Below are 16,242 nucleotides of genomic sequence, written 5' to 3' on the forward strand. Positions count from 1 at the left end.
TAGTCGTATGTAAGCCTTTGTTTAACATCTTTGAGAGCCCTTCTCGGCAGTTGGAAATGCCCAGCAGCTGACTGATAGCTTTTTTTTTTTTTTTTAATTTATTTATTTATTTTTTTTTTATGGTGACATTGATTAACAAAATTCTGGGCAGAAAATCGCATCATCAGACAGGAGATGCACTTGCCTACTTTTAAATTTGCTTGGCACTATTGGTTTTTTAATAAACAAGTTCTTCCTTGAGTACAGCATGGCACCCACTATGCCATCAAGCTTGGTTTGCCAGTGTTTTTCATCAGTTATATTTAGAGATAGGCCATGTATCAGAGTAAATGCTGAAGCAGCACATCAGAAAATTTCAACTTTTCAATCAAGTATATTTGCTTAATTGCTTTTGCTTTTATTTGCTTCTATCACTGTCACTGCAGCATCTTAGTTTTTTGGGTTGTCCAAGAGATATGGATCTTATATCAAAGGATGGTTTCTGTAACTTAGCTGTCTTCTGCTGCTGTAGATATAAGTCTAGCTTGCCATCATACCCCCGTGGTCATTTTGTAAATTAATAGCTCTAACTTGCTTGTTTACTTATTCCAACAATCATGCACTCCTTAGAACTAAATACTTGTCTTTTCTCCTCTCCCCTTCTCGGCAGTTGGAAATGCCCAGCAGCTGACTAATAGCTTTTTTTTTTTTTTTTTATGGTGACATTGATTAACAGAATTCAATGTTTCAAGTGTACAATTCAACAGTAAGTCATATATATATTGCATCATGTTTACCACCCATAGTTACATTTCTTTCCGTCACCACATATTCGACCCCCTTCACCCCATCTACCTCCTCACTCTGCCCCCACCTCTAGTAACCACTAGTCCACTATCCATGTCCATAAGTCTGTTTTTCATCATGTTTATTTCTTCTTTTTAGATTTATATCCCACATTTAAGTGATAAGCGGTTTTCAACTTTTTCTGTCTGGCTTATTTCGCATAACATGATTATCTCGAGGTCCATCCATGTTGTCGCAAATGGCAGTATTTCATCTCTTCTTATGGCTGAGTAATATTTCATTGTATATGTGTACCACAGCTTCTCTAGCCAATCATCTGTCTTGGGACATTTCGGTTGCTTCCATGTCCTGGCCACTGTGACTAATGCTGCTAAGAACACTAATAGCTCGTTAGCAGGATCAGAGGCCACCAAGATTTAACTCACTCCTGGTTGGTAGTGCTGGCGCTCAGATTAATCAGTTAAGAAACAGAGGTTGTTCTGAACAGGGCACTTAGAGTATTAGCATAACAATACTAATAAATAAATACACGAACCTCATTTTGCCTCTGGATGTCTCAGTGGGTGGCATAAACTTGAGCTGAGGCACTTTTTTTCTTAATATTTAATTTTTGTGGCTTGAAAGCAGAAAGCTTCAGAAGTTAGTGGGAAATGACAGATAAATAACTTAAGTATAATGTGAAGAGTGCTTCTCCAGATCAGTTTTACTGTACTTGCCTTGATTGAACCTGAAATCAGCATATATAACTATTTAAAGCAATGTATCAATCTTTATTTTTGCTTTCTCAAACCCAGAGCATTTTTTTTTCCAACATGAAAGGCTTTCTTCCAAACTATATACCCTTCCAAGTTTGTATTTGAGCCTGCCTCAACAAGTCTCCCTCCTATAAGAGAATTGGCCCAATTGTGGAGGTGGATCTTTCTCTCAGTAGCCTGCGAGACCCACTTCCATCTATTCATGTCTTTCATAAAGCAGAGCTCGGGTTGTCTAGATCCTGGTTCATTGGGGTTTTAATTAAATCACTAATCAAAACCTATGGCAAAGTTGTGAAGTCCTTTGAGTGTTTGACTCTCTAGGCATGTGAGCTACCCTAAAGGTTTTTGGTTATGCTGTGCCAAAGCATCTGTACTAAGAAATACTTGAAAATTCTTCAGTGTTTTAATCTTTGGCCTCTGGGCGATTGATCAAAATGCATAAATAGAATGCGGCTTTTCAACCTGGGTACAGAAAACTTCAGCCAACTTCCATGGTTTTGTAGATTGACTTTTGTTTAACATTTCTTAAAATAACAAATGTCTATTCTCGAATTTAACTTATTAAACTTTCTGGATATATGCTAATTTTGCCCCTTTTAAACTGACCAGATGCAGTTACTTGGAGGAGTGTTAGTGACTAGAGTTTATTGGTTGTTAGTTCCAAATATATGACCCAGAGGAAATGGTGGTTGGGGAAGAGAGACTATCACTATTGTATGGTTACATATTATAATTGTGTTAGTTTACTAAACCAGTTAATTATACAAAAGATTTTGTTATCTCTCAGCAACATGAGTAAAGAAACAGAAAATGAGTTAATGTTATGGATTGTCTTTTTTGAGTGTCTATATTAAACCTTTAAATTTAGTTAAAGGTTTGCAAAACGAAAGTAATGCAAACCTGACGAAAGAGTCTTAAATTCCTGTCTCTTTTTCAGTTACTCTTTGACTCTTTTCTCCCCAAAGTAACTTTTGCTCAAATTATGCCTCGAGAAGAAACAGAATCAAGAACAAAATCAAACAACATTTTCCAAATTATATATTTATGTAGAAAGATGAGGTGGTCAGTTGTTTCAAAAGGGAGGCCTGGGTTCAACCCTGCCTCCTGGTTTTGTTTTGGGTTTGATATTTAACTTCAGTTTCTCTATTTGCATTTTCTCTAGATGATAAAAATAGTAAGAGTTGCTGTTCAAAGTCTCTCTTAACATCACTTCAGCTATTAAAATGCACTGTATTTTTCTTTTCATTATCATTCAGACATAACACTCAAAAGATTTCTAGAAATATTAAATTAGAGGAAATCTTGTGCTCACTAGCTTTAAAAGCTCCAAAAGATCAGAGTGGTTTCAGATATTTCTAATGAAACATAATGCTTGCCTTCTATCAGGTTAAATAAGAAATCCATTTCATGGCGACTGTATTTAATGAATGTCCTTTGAGAACTATTTTATGATTTCAAAAGATTATTTCATTTGTAGAAAATAATATTTTTCTAGAGGAAAAGATGGGAGAGGTGGGAATTAATTTTTCTTGTGGTGTAATCATCTTTCATTAAATTAAAGCTTTAAATGTTAACCAGATAGGCTACTTTAGCTTTTGTCGTTAATCTTGGATTAGAATATGATGCAAGCAGAAGCCCCTGTATCCCCTTGTGCTATATTTGATGCTGTAGCATCACAAAAAGTACGTACTTTGCAGTGACACAATGATCAGAAAGTGACATTTGCTTGCTGTGGCTTCATTTGTCTTCAGAGCTGTAATTATTAGACTTTGGTGCCCTAGTTTTCTGACATCAGCAGCCAGTTTGAAGAATTAGATTGCTATGGGTTACCAATGTGTCATGTACATTTTCACTGGCATAAGGTTCAGATTCCATATCTGTTATAATGTATACCTTCAAGGTTTATTCTCACCCTTCCCCACACCCGCCAGGACTATGTTCTCCTAGGCAGGTGTTTGTGAGCTAGTGAGCGAATGTGTATAAACCATGTTTCAACTCTTAGGAGAAATACCTTAAATGCAATCTTTTAGCCTATTTTCCACCAACATATTATAAGAGTACTGTATGTAATGGATTTTGCTAAAAGAAAGCAAGTAGCCTGGAGGTAAAATGTAATGAACTGCCATCAAAAAGTATGGAAGAAAAGACTTTCCTTTGGCTGTAGTGACTTAAAATTTACTTGCATAGGCATATTTAGCAATCAAAGAGAGGTTGCTTAGTTGTTGGTTTTTTTTATCTGTTTTAAATATACCTAAATGGATTTATAATATGACCTTTGACTTATAGAGAGTCAAAATGTATTTCATTTAGTTAAATGTGTAAGATAATCGTATTAGAATAAGAGATCCAAATTCTAGAGATCCAGTTTCACCTCTAAGCAAACTAGAATGACCTTGACTTTGTTTTTTATTTTCTTAGGGACTCAGTTACTTAAACTATAGAAAGACTAGATGACCAATTAAGTATATCCATCACAGAGTCTTTACAAAATTTAGTATCATATAAAGTCTCTCTGGTGCTTGACTCCCTGCTTCTAAATTCATCTTCTAAAGTTGCTTGAATTCCCATTGCCGGAATCCTCCCACTTGTAAACAAGGTCTCAGAGCGTCACTGAAGTTGTTTTTATTTCCATAAAAAGATCCATGAGGATATTAAAAGGGTTTGCAATCAATCTCTCATTTTTTCCCAGGACTACATTCCATATTTAGTTTGATTTAAGAGTAAAAAGCATTAAGTTATGGGTAGGCAGACTTAGGTAATTAAGACATTTTTGGAATATCATAATATGCAATTGACTGCTAAGGATTTTTTTGCTGTTAATTGGAACTTTTAAAAATTGAAATAAGTTGCTATGTGTCGAATCTGATTATTCCCTACAGGCATGAAAGAGAAGGTTATTTTAGGGACTATAAGCACATTCTGGTTACACAAAATCAGAACTCAGAGGTTATCTTGGGGGCTGACAGCAGCTGCTGCATTGAAGGCATAGCTTCTTAGCAAGGAAACAGCATCCCCCATAAATGTGTACTAAACTCCAATGAAGGGTACAGGATGGGAAACCCAGGGGAAGTCTGACGGTAAAAAACTCAGACTCTGGAGTCAGCCCACCAGCATTTCATCCCAGCTTCCATTCCGGCTTAGCTACTTACTAGCTGATTGATCTTGCCCTTGTTATTAACTTTCAGACCTTGGTTTGTTTCATCATCCTGAAAATGGTGACAGTAACAGAGTCTACTTCATAGGAGTGTTAGAGGGTTAACTGAGTTAACAGAGATAAAGCCTGGCACACACTAAATATTGTATCTCCTGAAGAGGATGTGCAGTTAGTTAGACAATGTGCAGATGAGTTAGACAGTAAGTGTTATGAGAGTGATCATTGAGGGTTGGGACAGTTGGGGAAGATTTGATAAGGAATCGAGTTGTTGAGATGTGAAGTCTTAGAGAAATGTCACTTGATCGGGCAGAAGGGAGGAAAAGAACATGAAACCATGTTGGTTAGATGAGATTCCCTTGTTCCTATAAGAATTTGAAGAACTCTACAGCCATTATATATTTTTAAGTTGACTTCTGGTTTTTCTTTATATGTCGATATTTCAAATTGTCTTTGTTCAGCCCCCACTGGAGTTAGGGTAGCTGAGAGGTATGCTGCTGCTGCTGCTTTTTTTTTTTTTTTAAGTTGGGAAAAGGAATAGTGAAAGTGTGGTAAAAAGAAAAAGAAGAGCCACATGCTTCCGTGGCAGGTCCCTTTCAGGCAGATCAGCTTAAGGAATGAGAGTACATGGAATCCACGCTCCCTGACTAAAGATGCCTTCAGAAGGCGTTTGTTTGGGAGAACAGGAAGTAGTTGAGTGCAGAATGACTGTCAGTGTGGAGGGAGTGAGGACGGACCATCCTGATTATTCCAGGATTCTTCCCTCCCTTGTCCTAGGCCACCCCAAGTCTGCATTATGGGGAAGGTAACAGAAGTCTCTGGGGCTGTGAGCTGTTTTATTCACCTCCTAAGGGAAGGCTTTAGTTAGACCTGTATCTTTGAGATTTAACCCATTTCCCGTTTACCCCGAGAATACTCACTGACGGTGCATGCACCTGCAGTGTTTACCCTGAGATAACTTGTGGATTACAGTCCTAACCTGACCCCCAAAGTCTGCCATGAAATATCTCACTTTTATTATTTTCGTATTGCTCTAATATATCGATAATCTTTGCAAACAAATGACATCATTCTATTTATAGCATTCTGTTTTTAGTAGTGACGTTTCAATTTACAAAATATAGTAATTCTCCAATGCTGAAAATGTCAAATCCTAGAAAATGTAGCATTTCTACACAAGATGTTGACATCATTCTCGAAGAGTTGTTAGCTGGAGATTCATTTGATGAATCTGATTTATGTATACATTTTGTTACGTTAGGATTAGAAACGAGTTCTGTTTAGAAATAGCTCAAAGAACAGTTTCGCTTCAGCCTCAAAGAAGGTGTTTATGTAAAATTAAATTAATGCTGGCAGCGAGCTGCACTTTTTTTTTCTGAACAAAAAATGGGTTAAAAAATATGACTGATGTAGATATCATTTCCCCTAAAACACAGCTTCCAAAAACCTTGTTTCTTAAAATCAGTGTTTATTAGAAAAAAAAGATAGCTTTCTAGTTTTGTTGTGTATTTTTCAGTTATTAGGCCTTGGTTAAGTATGTCACACTTAATTAGTATAATCTCTGACCAGAATTTGCAATCCATATGATCAAAATGTTATAGTTTTCCTATTATGCATTTACCTTATGTCATTATGAGAATTATTAAAAGGAAAAGCATAAAATGTGTAGACTTGTGCCTAGCTTATTATTATAAGTTGATGGATAAGTAGTGGTAGTTGTTTATCCAGTGCTTTATAAATAAAACAAAGTGATGCATCATCATTTTTTTAAATTTGAAACTTGGGATGAAATTTACTAAAATTTGTATGCATGAAAGCAAATGTTGAAATTTTCACTTGTGGAGAAATAATCAATGTGAACATTTACAGACCTGGAAATGAGCAAGTACCTCAGAGAATAAATTAGATCTTATAATGGATGATAAGTTGGGTAAGTCAACATGGAGAAAAAGGTCATTCAGTTGTGAGAATATTACCATTTTTATTTTCAGTATCTTCAGATTTTTTTTAAAAATAGTCATAATAATATTTGATTTTTAGAAACATCTCCATATTGACCTACTAAATTTACCATTGTTATGAGAATCGTCATTCAAATATATATGTGGAACTAAAAGCATTAATAACCATGAGTGTCAACTCTCAGTTAAGTTGCATAAGTTCACAAAAACAACGTCACAAAAGTAAATTCATAGTAGTAAAGGCATTTTTATATTTTTGATAACTTAAATACAAAACAATATACTCCCAAAATTGGAGGGAGATATTTAAAATCTCTGTTTTTTATGCCAGCTGTTATTGTCCTACTTCTGCTATAAAGTGATGATGGCTCAGCCAGTGATGGTTCAGACACGGATTCAAAGAAAAGGGATGAGGACAACAATTAGATAGCAAGGTTCCATTTTCCACCCAGTAGGAGACAGCTCTAAAGAGAACAAACACCATTTTGAGAGTAACTCTAAGACCCTGTGAGCCTGAGGCTGTTGCATTCCTGAAGCATGTTCCCTGTGTCACAGCCCAGCCTCCCAGCATCCCAGCCTGACCCCTTGCCTGCCTAGTTCCGGTTTTTTCCTGCCTTCTTAGAAAATATTCTTCTTTTAAAAATGTTTCAAAATATTTATGTACATAAATACAAATAATGTACATGTATACTCTTGACAAAAATTTTACACTTTACAAATCTAAAATAAAATTTCTCTTGAATCTGTGCCTGACCTCTATCTGCTCAACAGAGATAATACAGTTAACCTGTTCTCTCCTGTGCATGTTCTCTCTCTCTTGCACCTGCAGAAATGTATACTATTGTGTTTGTATCTGTTTTCAGCATAAAGTTTATTATAGTCTATCAGCACAGCATTAGCTTTTGTCATCAAATCGTTCTTTACCTGGACAGAGAGCTACCTTATTCCTTTCATTTCTTCCCATGTCAGCTCACTTCTGCATAATGAGGGACAGCCTCACATCTTAACTAATTTTGTTTAATAGTGATTTAGCACCTACTACATACCCAAATTGTTAAAAAGTGGAATGCAAAGATGGTGTGTACGACACTTTATGAGAAGCTAACAGGCCCCAGGGAGGGGAGAAAAAAAGCAGTCAAAAGACTGCTTTTTTGGCTTTTCTATTGTAGCTTTTCATCTGTGGGCAGGCTCTGTTCTTACCTCACATGGCCTGTGCTAATAAGGATATGCAGTCCACGTTCTGTCTTCAACAAGGCATACGTGAGGTGTTAGCAGCAAGAGGACACTTCTCTTTGTCGAAACCTGAGAATGGCATCACCCCCCAGCACTATTCTTATAAAGTAGGAGTTATTTTCTTTTCCAGGAATGAAGGAAAAACAGAGAGTCTTAGAAAGCCCTGGTTATCCATGCTCAGGTAGAACCACTTTGGTAAAAATACCTTTTGCTGCCACATACTGCAAAGACCCAGCAGACCACTGGGACCACAGAGCTTGTACTCCTGCTTCCCTGTGGCCTCTCCTCTCAATTCCATGAGCTTCTTTGGGAATAGCATGGTTCACATAGGGAATTCTTGGTGCAGAATAGGAAAAGTTGGCAATTCTCTCTCTCCTTCCCACATATTCTTCTTTAAAAAATAATTCTCTTTGAGAACTCAAGGATACCTCTTTGCATTTATTACCATGACAGGTTTTATTTGGTTTATTCATATATGTATATTAAGTTTGATCTTGTGTTAAATAAGTCTCTTCTGGCACAGAATTTAAATTGATGTCTTGCCGAACTGTCAATGGACATAGAGGCTCTTTTTAAAGGAGCTTTAAGCATCCATTGCCACAACAGGATTTGAGCATAATACTGATTTGGAGAAAGATGATTTTCTCAATGGAAATAATTTATTATTTCTAGAGGTAAGGTGAAATTATTAATTTTTTCAGAAGCATGTTTTTTGTAATTGTTTTCCAGAGGTCCATGACTTGAAATTAACAATGCTCTCCTTTATTAAGACTGTTTATTTTATATCATGTATTCTGTTGACCCCTGACAGAATACCCAGAGAGGAAAAAAACGTAAAGCAGTGCTAAGAACCCTACAAATGCTTTAGTAGATTAGAGTTTACTTGTTACCTGCTGTTTTCCCCAGTGCTACATGAGTAGTAAGTATCATCCCTCTTCCTGCATTTTGCGTTTGGAGTATTTTTGGTTCATTTGTAGAAGCTTGTCTATTAAATTCAGTATACAATTCATTTGGTTTTTGAACAATATTCTGGTTAATATAAGCATACTGAAACAAAAATTTGCATTTAAGGTAATAGATTTCCTAGTTCAAAGAAGATACCATTGTTCAGTGTATGTGATTTTTTTTTTTAACTTTCCAATAGTAGCAGAGATAGTTGGATCAGCTATCTTGGTAGGTTCTTCTGGAAATTCTCAGGAGGAGATATAGGTGTATATTTAACTGACAGAGGTTAGTGGCTCAGACTGTGGCCATAATAAAGCAGGGGCGGGAAAAAGGTACCCCCACTCATGGAGACCATACTCAAAAGCTTTATGAACATAGTAAGGAACTGAAGTCAGCTCTGATTGAGGCCGAGTTGGAAGAGCAACACCTACCAGAAAAGAACTCCTGTGAGCATTCTGAAAATCCTGTTGATGGAGATTTCAGCCTGTTCAGTATTGCCACCATATTATTATTTATACTTCGTAATTTCTACTGTTATTCAAATAAACCTATAGTGCCTAAACCTGTTGCATTGACATTTTTTCCCACAAATACCACATATTCAAATTTCCTTTAACTGTTTGCCGTTACCTTCTATAGGCTCTGGGGATTTCTTCTTGGCTCCTAGAAAAACTCTTTCTTACTCCCTTCTTCCTTCCTTTCCCTATTTTTCATTTCACAGCCCTCTTCATGTAAAGTAAGGGTCCTCAATCCCCAGGCCATGAAGCTTTATCTGTATTTGCAGCCAATCCCCAGAACTAGCATCATTGCCTCAGCTCCACCTTAGACCATCAGGCATTAGATTCTCGTAGGAGCACCGGTCCCTGGTGCCAAAAAGATTGGGGACTGCTGGTCTAAAGAGTGTATTGGTTATCAGCACAGAGTGACAGATTGTGTGCGAGTAGAGAGAATTAGGTAATGAGTAACAACTGCAGGTAAGTGTCCAGTAAGTGTCTTGGAATCTCAGAAAAATTCCACTGTATGAAATAGAATAGGGCCAGCCTTTCTTCTTTCGACCGCTTTCCTAATTGCTCTCTTTCTTAGAAGATCCTGTAATATCTTTTATACACAATTGACCTGTATGAAGAATGCTAGGTTTCTTTATAACTCCTCTCTCCATCTCTGAAATAGACCCAAGGCTTCACCAAGGACCTAACAATGCAATTAGGGCAGCATGATAGATAGAATTTAGTAAACACTTTAGGCTTAATCCAAAAAAAAAAAAAAAAAAAAAAAAGTCTAATACATCTGGGACCTTTTCAAGCTGTCTTCTGCTTTATATAGCAAAATGCACAATGAAATATTCCATAACAGGGGGTCCTAAGAGATACTAAACTTAATTAAAATTGATTAAACTTCTCGGGAGCTCTCCAGATTTTACTCCAAAATACTAATATGGTAATATCAGTTTCAGCCATAAATCCTCTTATTGGATCTCCCATCTCTTTTCCTAGATATAGATCATGGGCAATAATACACTGTCTCTTGAACCAACAAAGTATAAATTTCACTGCTTATCATTTCCAGTGTGTGAAGGAGAGAATGGTGAAGAAGTAGGTTCAAATGGCTCTGTTGGGGAATAGCAGTTAAGACAAGAGATGCACTGGCCTGTAGTGGGGCTGACTTTTCTCATTTAATATCATCTTTCTCCTCTAGAACTCATTGGAGAATCATTTGCATGTTATATTTCATCTACATTTATCTCATCCCAACCTCTACATCCTTCCGTTAAGTTGTATGTATACCTGAATAAATGCAATCTACCATCTGATATTTAAAAAAAGAAAAAAAGAAGAGGTGAATTGTGACATCACTTAGCAAATGAGAGATGGTAAAGATAGGAGGTAGAAAACAGGAAAATATATGTAACTTTGGAAGGAGTTCTGTGTAGTATATTTAAGAAAAGTAGGGCAATTAATTTCTATTAATGTGTATTTTATTTTAAATTTAGGAATAGAAGGACAGTCTGTGGAAGTTTCAAATATTGTGGACATCCGAAAAGAACAGAACTATGAGATTGCAATGAGAATTTCTTCTAGCATAAACAGCCAAAACAGATTTTTTACGGACCTAAATGGATACCAGGTGATTTTCTTTTAAAATGTCTAAGTAATGGATAAGTTAGTGTGTAACATATATGGTAATGGGCCAGTTAATTTTGGATCCTTTGAAAAACATGCTTAAGTTTGCAAATTATTTCTAAAATAAAACTGAATTTTAACAGGCACTTGTAGGTTCTGTATTAACCAGATTTCCAAAATTAGAACAAATATATTATAGACTATTTTATAGAGTATCTATTTGTAAGGATTTATTTTTTCAAAGGAAGATTTGTTGACCATTATGCATGTTAAATACCCTGATGCTAAAGTGTTTATATGAAATGAAAGCAATCTCATCAAGAATGTAGGTACATTAAAATTTTTATTTAAATTTATGTTAATGTAGCTACCTTATATATAAAATAAACTTGTAAAAATAAAAAAAAATGAATTTGTCTAATAGAAAGAAAACGTAATTAGAGATTGATGGATAGTATTTTTTTTTTCCTATCAAGGAATTGGCCTGTACATATTTAGTTTATATATATTTTTAAATGTATAATCTAATAATGGGCTCTTTAAATTGTTTTTATTTTTCCATCACAGTTGACATTTCAATATTATGTTAGTTTCACATGTACAGCATAGTGATTAAACATTTATATAATTTACAAAGTGTTCACTTCGATTAGTAACCACCTGGCACTTTACATAGTTATTACAATATTATTAACTATATTTCCTTATGCTGTGTTTTATATCCTGTGACTGTATTTTGTAACTGCCAATTTGTACTTAATCCCCCCACCTTTTCACCCATTCTTCCCACCTCCCTCCCATATGGCAACCATCAGCTTATTCTCTGTATCTGAGTTTGTTTCTGTTGTTTATTTTGTTTCTTTTTTTTAGATTCCACATATAAGTGAAATCATGTAGTATATGTCTTTCTTTGTCTGACTTAATAACGGGCTCTTTAAATTTTCAGGAAAACATTTCCCGATTCTGTGTGTGTGTATATGTTTGTATGTACACATAGACATAGAAATACAAACGTATATCTATTTTAAAATGTGAATAGATATGTTTTTAATCAATTTCATGACATAGTTTGCAATAGTAATGAGAAAATTGATTCATAGAAATTTTTCATATTATCAGTTCTCTAATTTAATGGAGCTCTATTGATTGTTACCTAAATCTCTATGTTTAGAGATTTAGAATGTGTGTGATAACATACCTTTGAAATAATACCGTTGAAAACATTAGTATGATTTTGAGGCATTAGCATTTTAGAAATTTCTGGCTACGAATAGAAATAATTTCACAATAAATGCTTTTACTTTGTCTGATTTTCAACTGGGATGAGTGGACAGGATTGTGATAATTTTCTCTTCTTTGATTTCCTGCAAAAGTTAAATTTAAACCTTTTTCCAAAGCGTAAAAATTGCAGCATACATTTTGAATTAACATGTTAATTTTGCTACAGCTGTTTGGTTCTCAGATGAAGCCCCTACTTTGTGGTGATTCATTTTCCTTGTATACAAAAGAAAGTCTTTTCTGAAAATCTTCCAGAAGCAATTATTTGTTCGTGTGGATATATACATGAATGAAAGAAAGAAAAAAAAAAAAAACTTAGTAAAAATGTGAATTTTCTTTTCAAAGATTGTACACTTGAATAAACAGGAAAATATTATTTTTAAGTCTATAACCCAAATATTTCTACTTTTAAAGTCGGCCATTATTTAAGCTTTGGAAAGAATAGTACCTGGGCAAGACTAGAAAACTTGACCTACAGGTGGAGAGTGGAGTAATAGCCACATAGTTGTGGCAGTTTTAAATGTTGTGTTTTTTTTGTTTTTTGTTTTTAATAAGTATATGAATTAATTGGAATGGGAAGATCAGGATTGGAAAGGAAAAATGGAGAATTCTTTCAAGCTAGCTTTTCTTTTTTTCTTTTTTCTTTTTTTAATTTACCATTCTATTGTTGTTTCCTCACCAGTTTATTAATTTCCTAGGGCTGTGATAAAAATTACCACAAAATGTGCTGCTTAAAACAACAGAAGTTTATTCCCTCACAGTTCTGGATACTAGAAGTTTAAAATCAAGGTGTCAACAGGGCCACGCTCCCTCCATATGCTTCCTTGCCTATTCTAGCTTCTGGTGGTTTCAGGCAATTCTTGATACTCCTTGCCCTGTGGACACATCACTTCAGTCTGTGCCTCTCCTGTCACATGGTCTTATCCTTGTGTCTCTGTGTCCTAATATTCTTCCTCTTATAAGGACACCATTGGATTAGAGCCTCCTCTAATCCAGTATAACTTGATTATATTTCCAGAGACCTTATTTCAAAATAAAATCAAATTCACAGGTTCTGGGTGACTATGAATTTGAGGAAACACTATTCAGTACAACCAGTAAGTAGACAAAAAGACTGCCAGGTTGTTGTGAAGATGAAAGATCTTATTTTTGGAGTGTCTAGTACTGTGCCTGGTGTTAATGGGTACTCAGTACATGATAACTTTCTACTCTTCTGCTTGAGTTTCATGTCCAATTTTCATGAGTTTAAAAGAAGAGATGGCATTTTTGTGTGATGTGAATAAGATTCCTGATAACAGTCTCTGAGGTCTCCTCCTGAGCTTTCAGTGAGTCTCCTTGACCCATACTAGTTTAGTACATTGTCAGTCTCTCTCAAAAAGTAATGTTAGAGTTGTATTTCACGCATTCAGATACTAGACCAAAAAAACTGGAACTATCTGCATTGAAAGTGAACAAGAAGAGTAAGCATGGAATAGTTTTTAAACATAAATATACATTTGATTATTATAATGTAATATGTTAGAGGATTTGATGGGGAGAACCATAGTATTTATTAAAACATTTTAGAAGAAGAATTATAAGAGATGTGTCTTGAAAAGGGATAAAGAGCTATTATGCTTAGCATTCATTACAAAAGCAGTATGTTAGATTTAGATGAGAAATGAATACTTAATACCTTTATAATTTGTTTTATGCAAATATTGGAGAGCTAGAAGACTTTTATTAAGGATATTTATTCTGAATTTAAATTGGATGCCTATTTTAAAACTCTGGACAAGTTCTAACTTTCTCTCTTAAAAATTGTTTTCTAAGATCCTTGTGATTTTTCTTCACTTTGTTTTAAAGAATGTTTTAATTTTTAAATTCTAACCTTGAACATGAAAGGAAGCTGTACCTTCTTTGAGGGAAAAAAGTCATCTGTAGTCAATACTAATATTTTAAAAGTACATATGTAAATATCACTCAATTCTTTTTTTAAAGACACTTGTTTGGTCTTATAGATTCAACCTAGAATGACAATGAGCAAATTGCCTCTTCAAGCAAATGTTTATCCGATGACCACAATGGCGTATATACAGGATGCTGAGCATCGCTTGACACTGCTCTCTGCTCAGTCTTCAGGTGTATCAAGTTTGAAAAGTGGTATGTAGTTTTTAGATTCTTTTTTGCTCTTGTAAGTTTCTGTTCCACGTGTATAATTTTTATGTTGGTCATATGTATTATCATCTCCAGGCACCAGCTTTCTTTTGAGAATCAGTCCACTAGTTAATTTTGGGTTTTGTAAGAACAACATAGAATAATGAATTTTCTCAATCTTCAGGTGAAGAACAGGAATCTAAAATTTTATGAAACTGATTGTTTTTCAAAATAATTTACCTCTCTTGATAACCCATTGTTTCCAGAAGTCTGTGTCATTGTCATGATCGAATGGATATGGAAGCTCAGATTCTGAAAGTTTAGATAACTTACCTAAGTTTGCAAAGGTGGGAGGTTACAGTTCAAACTTAAGTCTTTGTCTGAATCACATCCTTCTACAGCACTACCACCTGAAAGAAGAAAGGGAATAGAGAGGATACAGATAACAGAAATAAAGAGATGACTGACAGTACTTTAAGGATCCCGAAAGAGAAAATGAGATGGAGAAAGAAAATTGTGTACACTGATTCATTTTTGTAAAACTTACTGTTGGGAAGCTTTTGTCCTTCATAATACATATTTTTAGTTATTATTTACATGACGTCAATTGTTTTCCTTCCTTTTATACCAACAGTTGCTAAGACAAATATCTCAAGAAGCCAGGCAGACAATAAATGAGTGCGGATGCCTAGTGTATTCTTTGACACAAACTCACTTTTTATATTAGGCATATACATACATTCTGTGCTTACACATACAGAAAAACATACTACTCCTCATTTTTCTTTAGGCCTTCATTAGATGAAGTCATGAGGTCGTGCCAAAAAGACATGAATGCAGTTATAAAAATAATAATGGCCTCACATTGGGGATTCAGTAGGGGGCGGGACTTGAGCAAACTGGAGAGCACAGTCCCCATGTCAACCGGGCAGCACTGCTTAGTGCCAGTTCATCGTCTCCATGGGGAAAGGGGCCCAGTGTTGCCAAAAGTTTCCATTTTTGAAGAGCCTAGGAATCTGGAATTTTACATGAAGTTGCCCAATCTGTAAATGTTGACATAATTTTTTAAATATCAGAACATAAAACATCTTTGTGCCAGATGTGACTCCTGACCCACAGGTTTTAAAACTCTGCCTTAAATTCTCCAAGTTGGGCTCTAAACAGGGAACTGTACTGTAGGACTCCAGCAGCATGAACCAAGCAGTATTACCTTGCTTCTCTAATAAAGGTGAGCTGAGAAGTAAAGGTCCTTTGCCCTGCTGTAGATGCCTAAACACCCCAGTGTTTGAATAGCTACAAACAAAAACAATTTGAGTACAGTCCAAGAGATTACTAGTGTCACTTATTATGTGGACTAATAATCAGAGGCAGGGAGAAGAGTTAGTAATTGCCGAAGGTACTAATTTGGATGTGAAGTGATCAAACTTTGGGTAGGCATGGGAATATTCTAGACAGTTGTCTTCTAAAATCTAGAGGTAGTAACAATGAAAATTCTAACCATTGCTGGTCATTTTATGTCCTGGGTACCTAAACTAAGAAGAAAGAAACTAAACAGAGTTGTTTTGACTATGTAAGAGTAATAGTTATTAAAATCTTTTATTTATTGTTCTTTTATGCCGGATCATCATTTAGTACAGTAACAAATATGAATGAGTGGATGGGTGAATATACATATATTTTTAAAGTACATATAAAACTAGAATTTTTTTAGTATAATATATGTGACTCTGCATGGTATTTTTGTGTTTTTTTGTTTTTGGTTTTTACTTTCTTTAGTTTGTAATCTTATAACCTAACCATTAGTTTACAATCTAAGCTAGAGGAGATGTAGAATTATTGCATAGCCAATGAAGGAACCACATTTTTGAGCCAGAGGA

The 16,242-nt window shown here is 35.1% G+C and overlaps 1 protein-coding gene across 1 annotated transcript in view; it reads left to right on the forward strand.

Annotated features, from left to right (window-relative positions):
• The window catches only part of MAN2A1 (mannosidase alpha class 2A member 1), a 158,030-nt gene that overhangs the window by 118,322 nt on the left and 23,466 nt on the right, over positions 1-16,242 (forward strand). Inside the window, exons 17-18 of the mRNA XM_011365152.2 lie at positions 10,822-10,955; positions 14,230-14,371. Of these exons, the coding sequence (XP_011363454.1) occupies positions 10,822-10,955; positions 14,230-14,371 (276 nt within the window). The remainder of the gene's footprint in view (positions 1-10,821; positions 10,956-14,229; positions 14,372-16,242) is intronic.

The sequence above is a fragment of the Pteropus vampyrus genome, unplaced genomic scaffold (genome assembly GCF_000151845.1).
Source record: "Pteropus vampyrus isolate Shadow unplaced genomic scaffold, Pvam_2.0 Scaffold106, whole genome shotgun sequence".
NCBI classification, from domain to species: domain Eukaryota; kingdom Metazoa; phylum Chordata; class Mammalia; order Chiroptera; family Pteropodidae; genus Pteropus; species Pteropus vampyrus.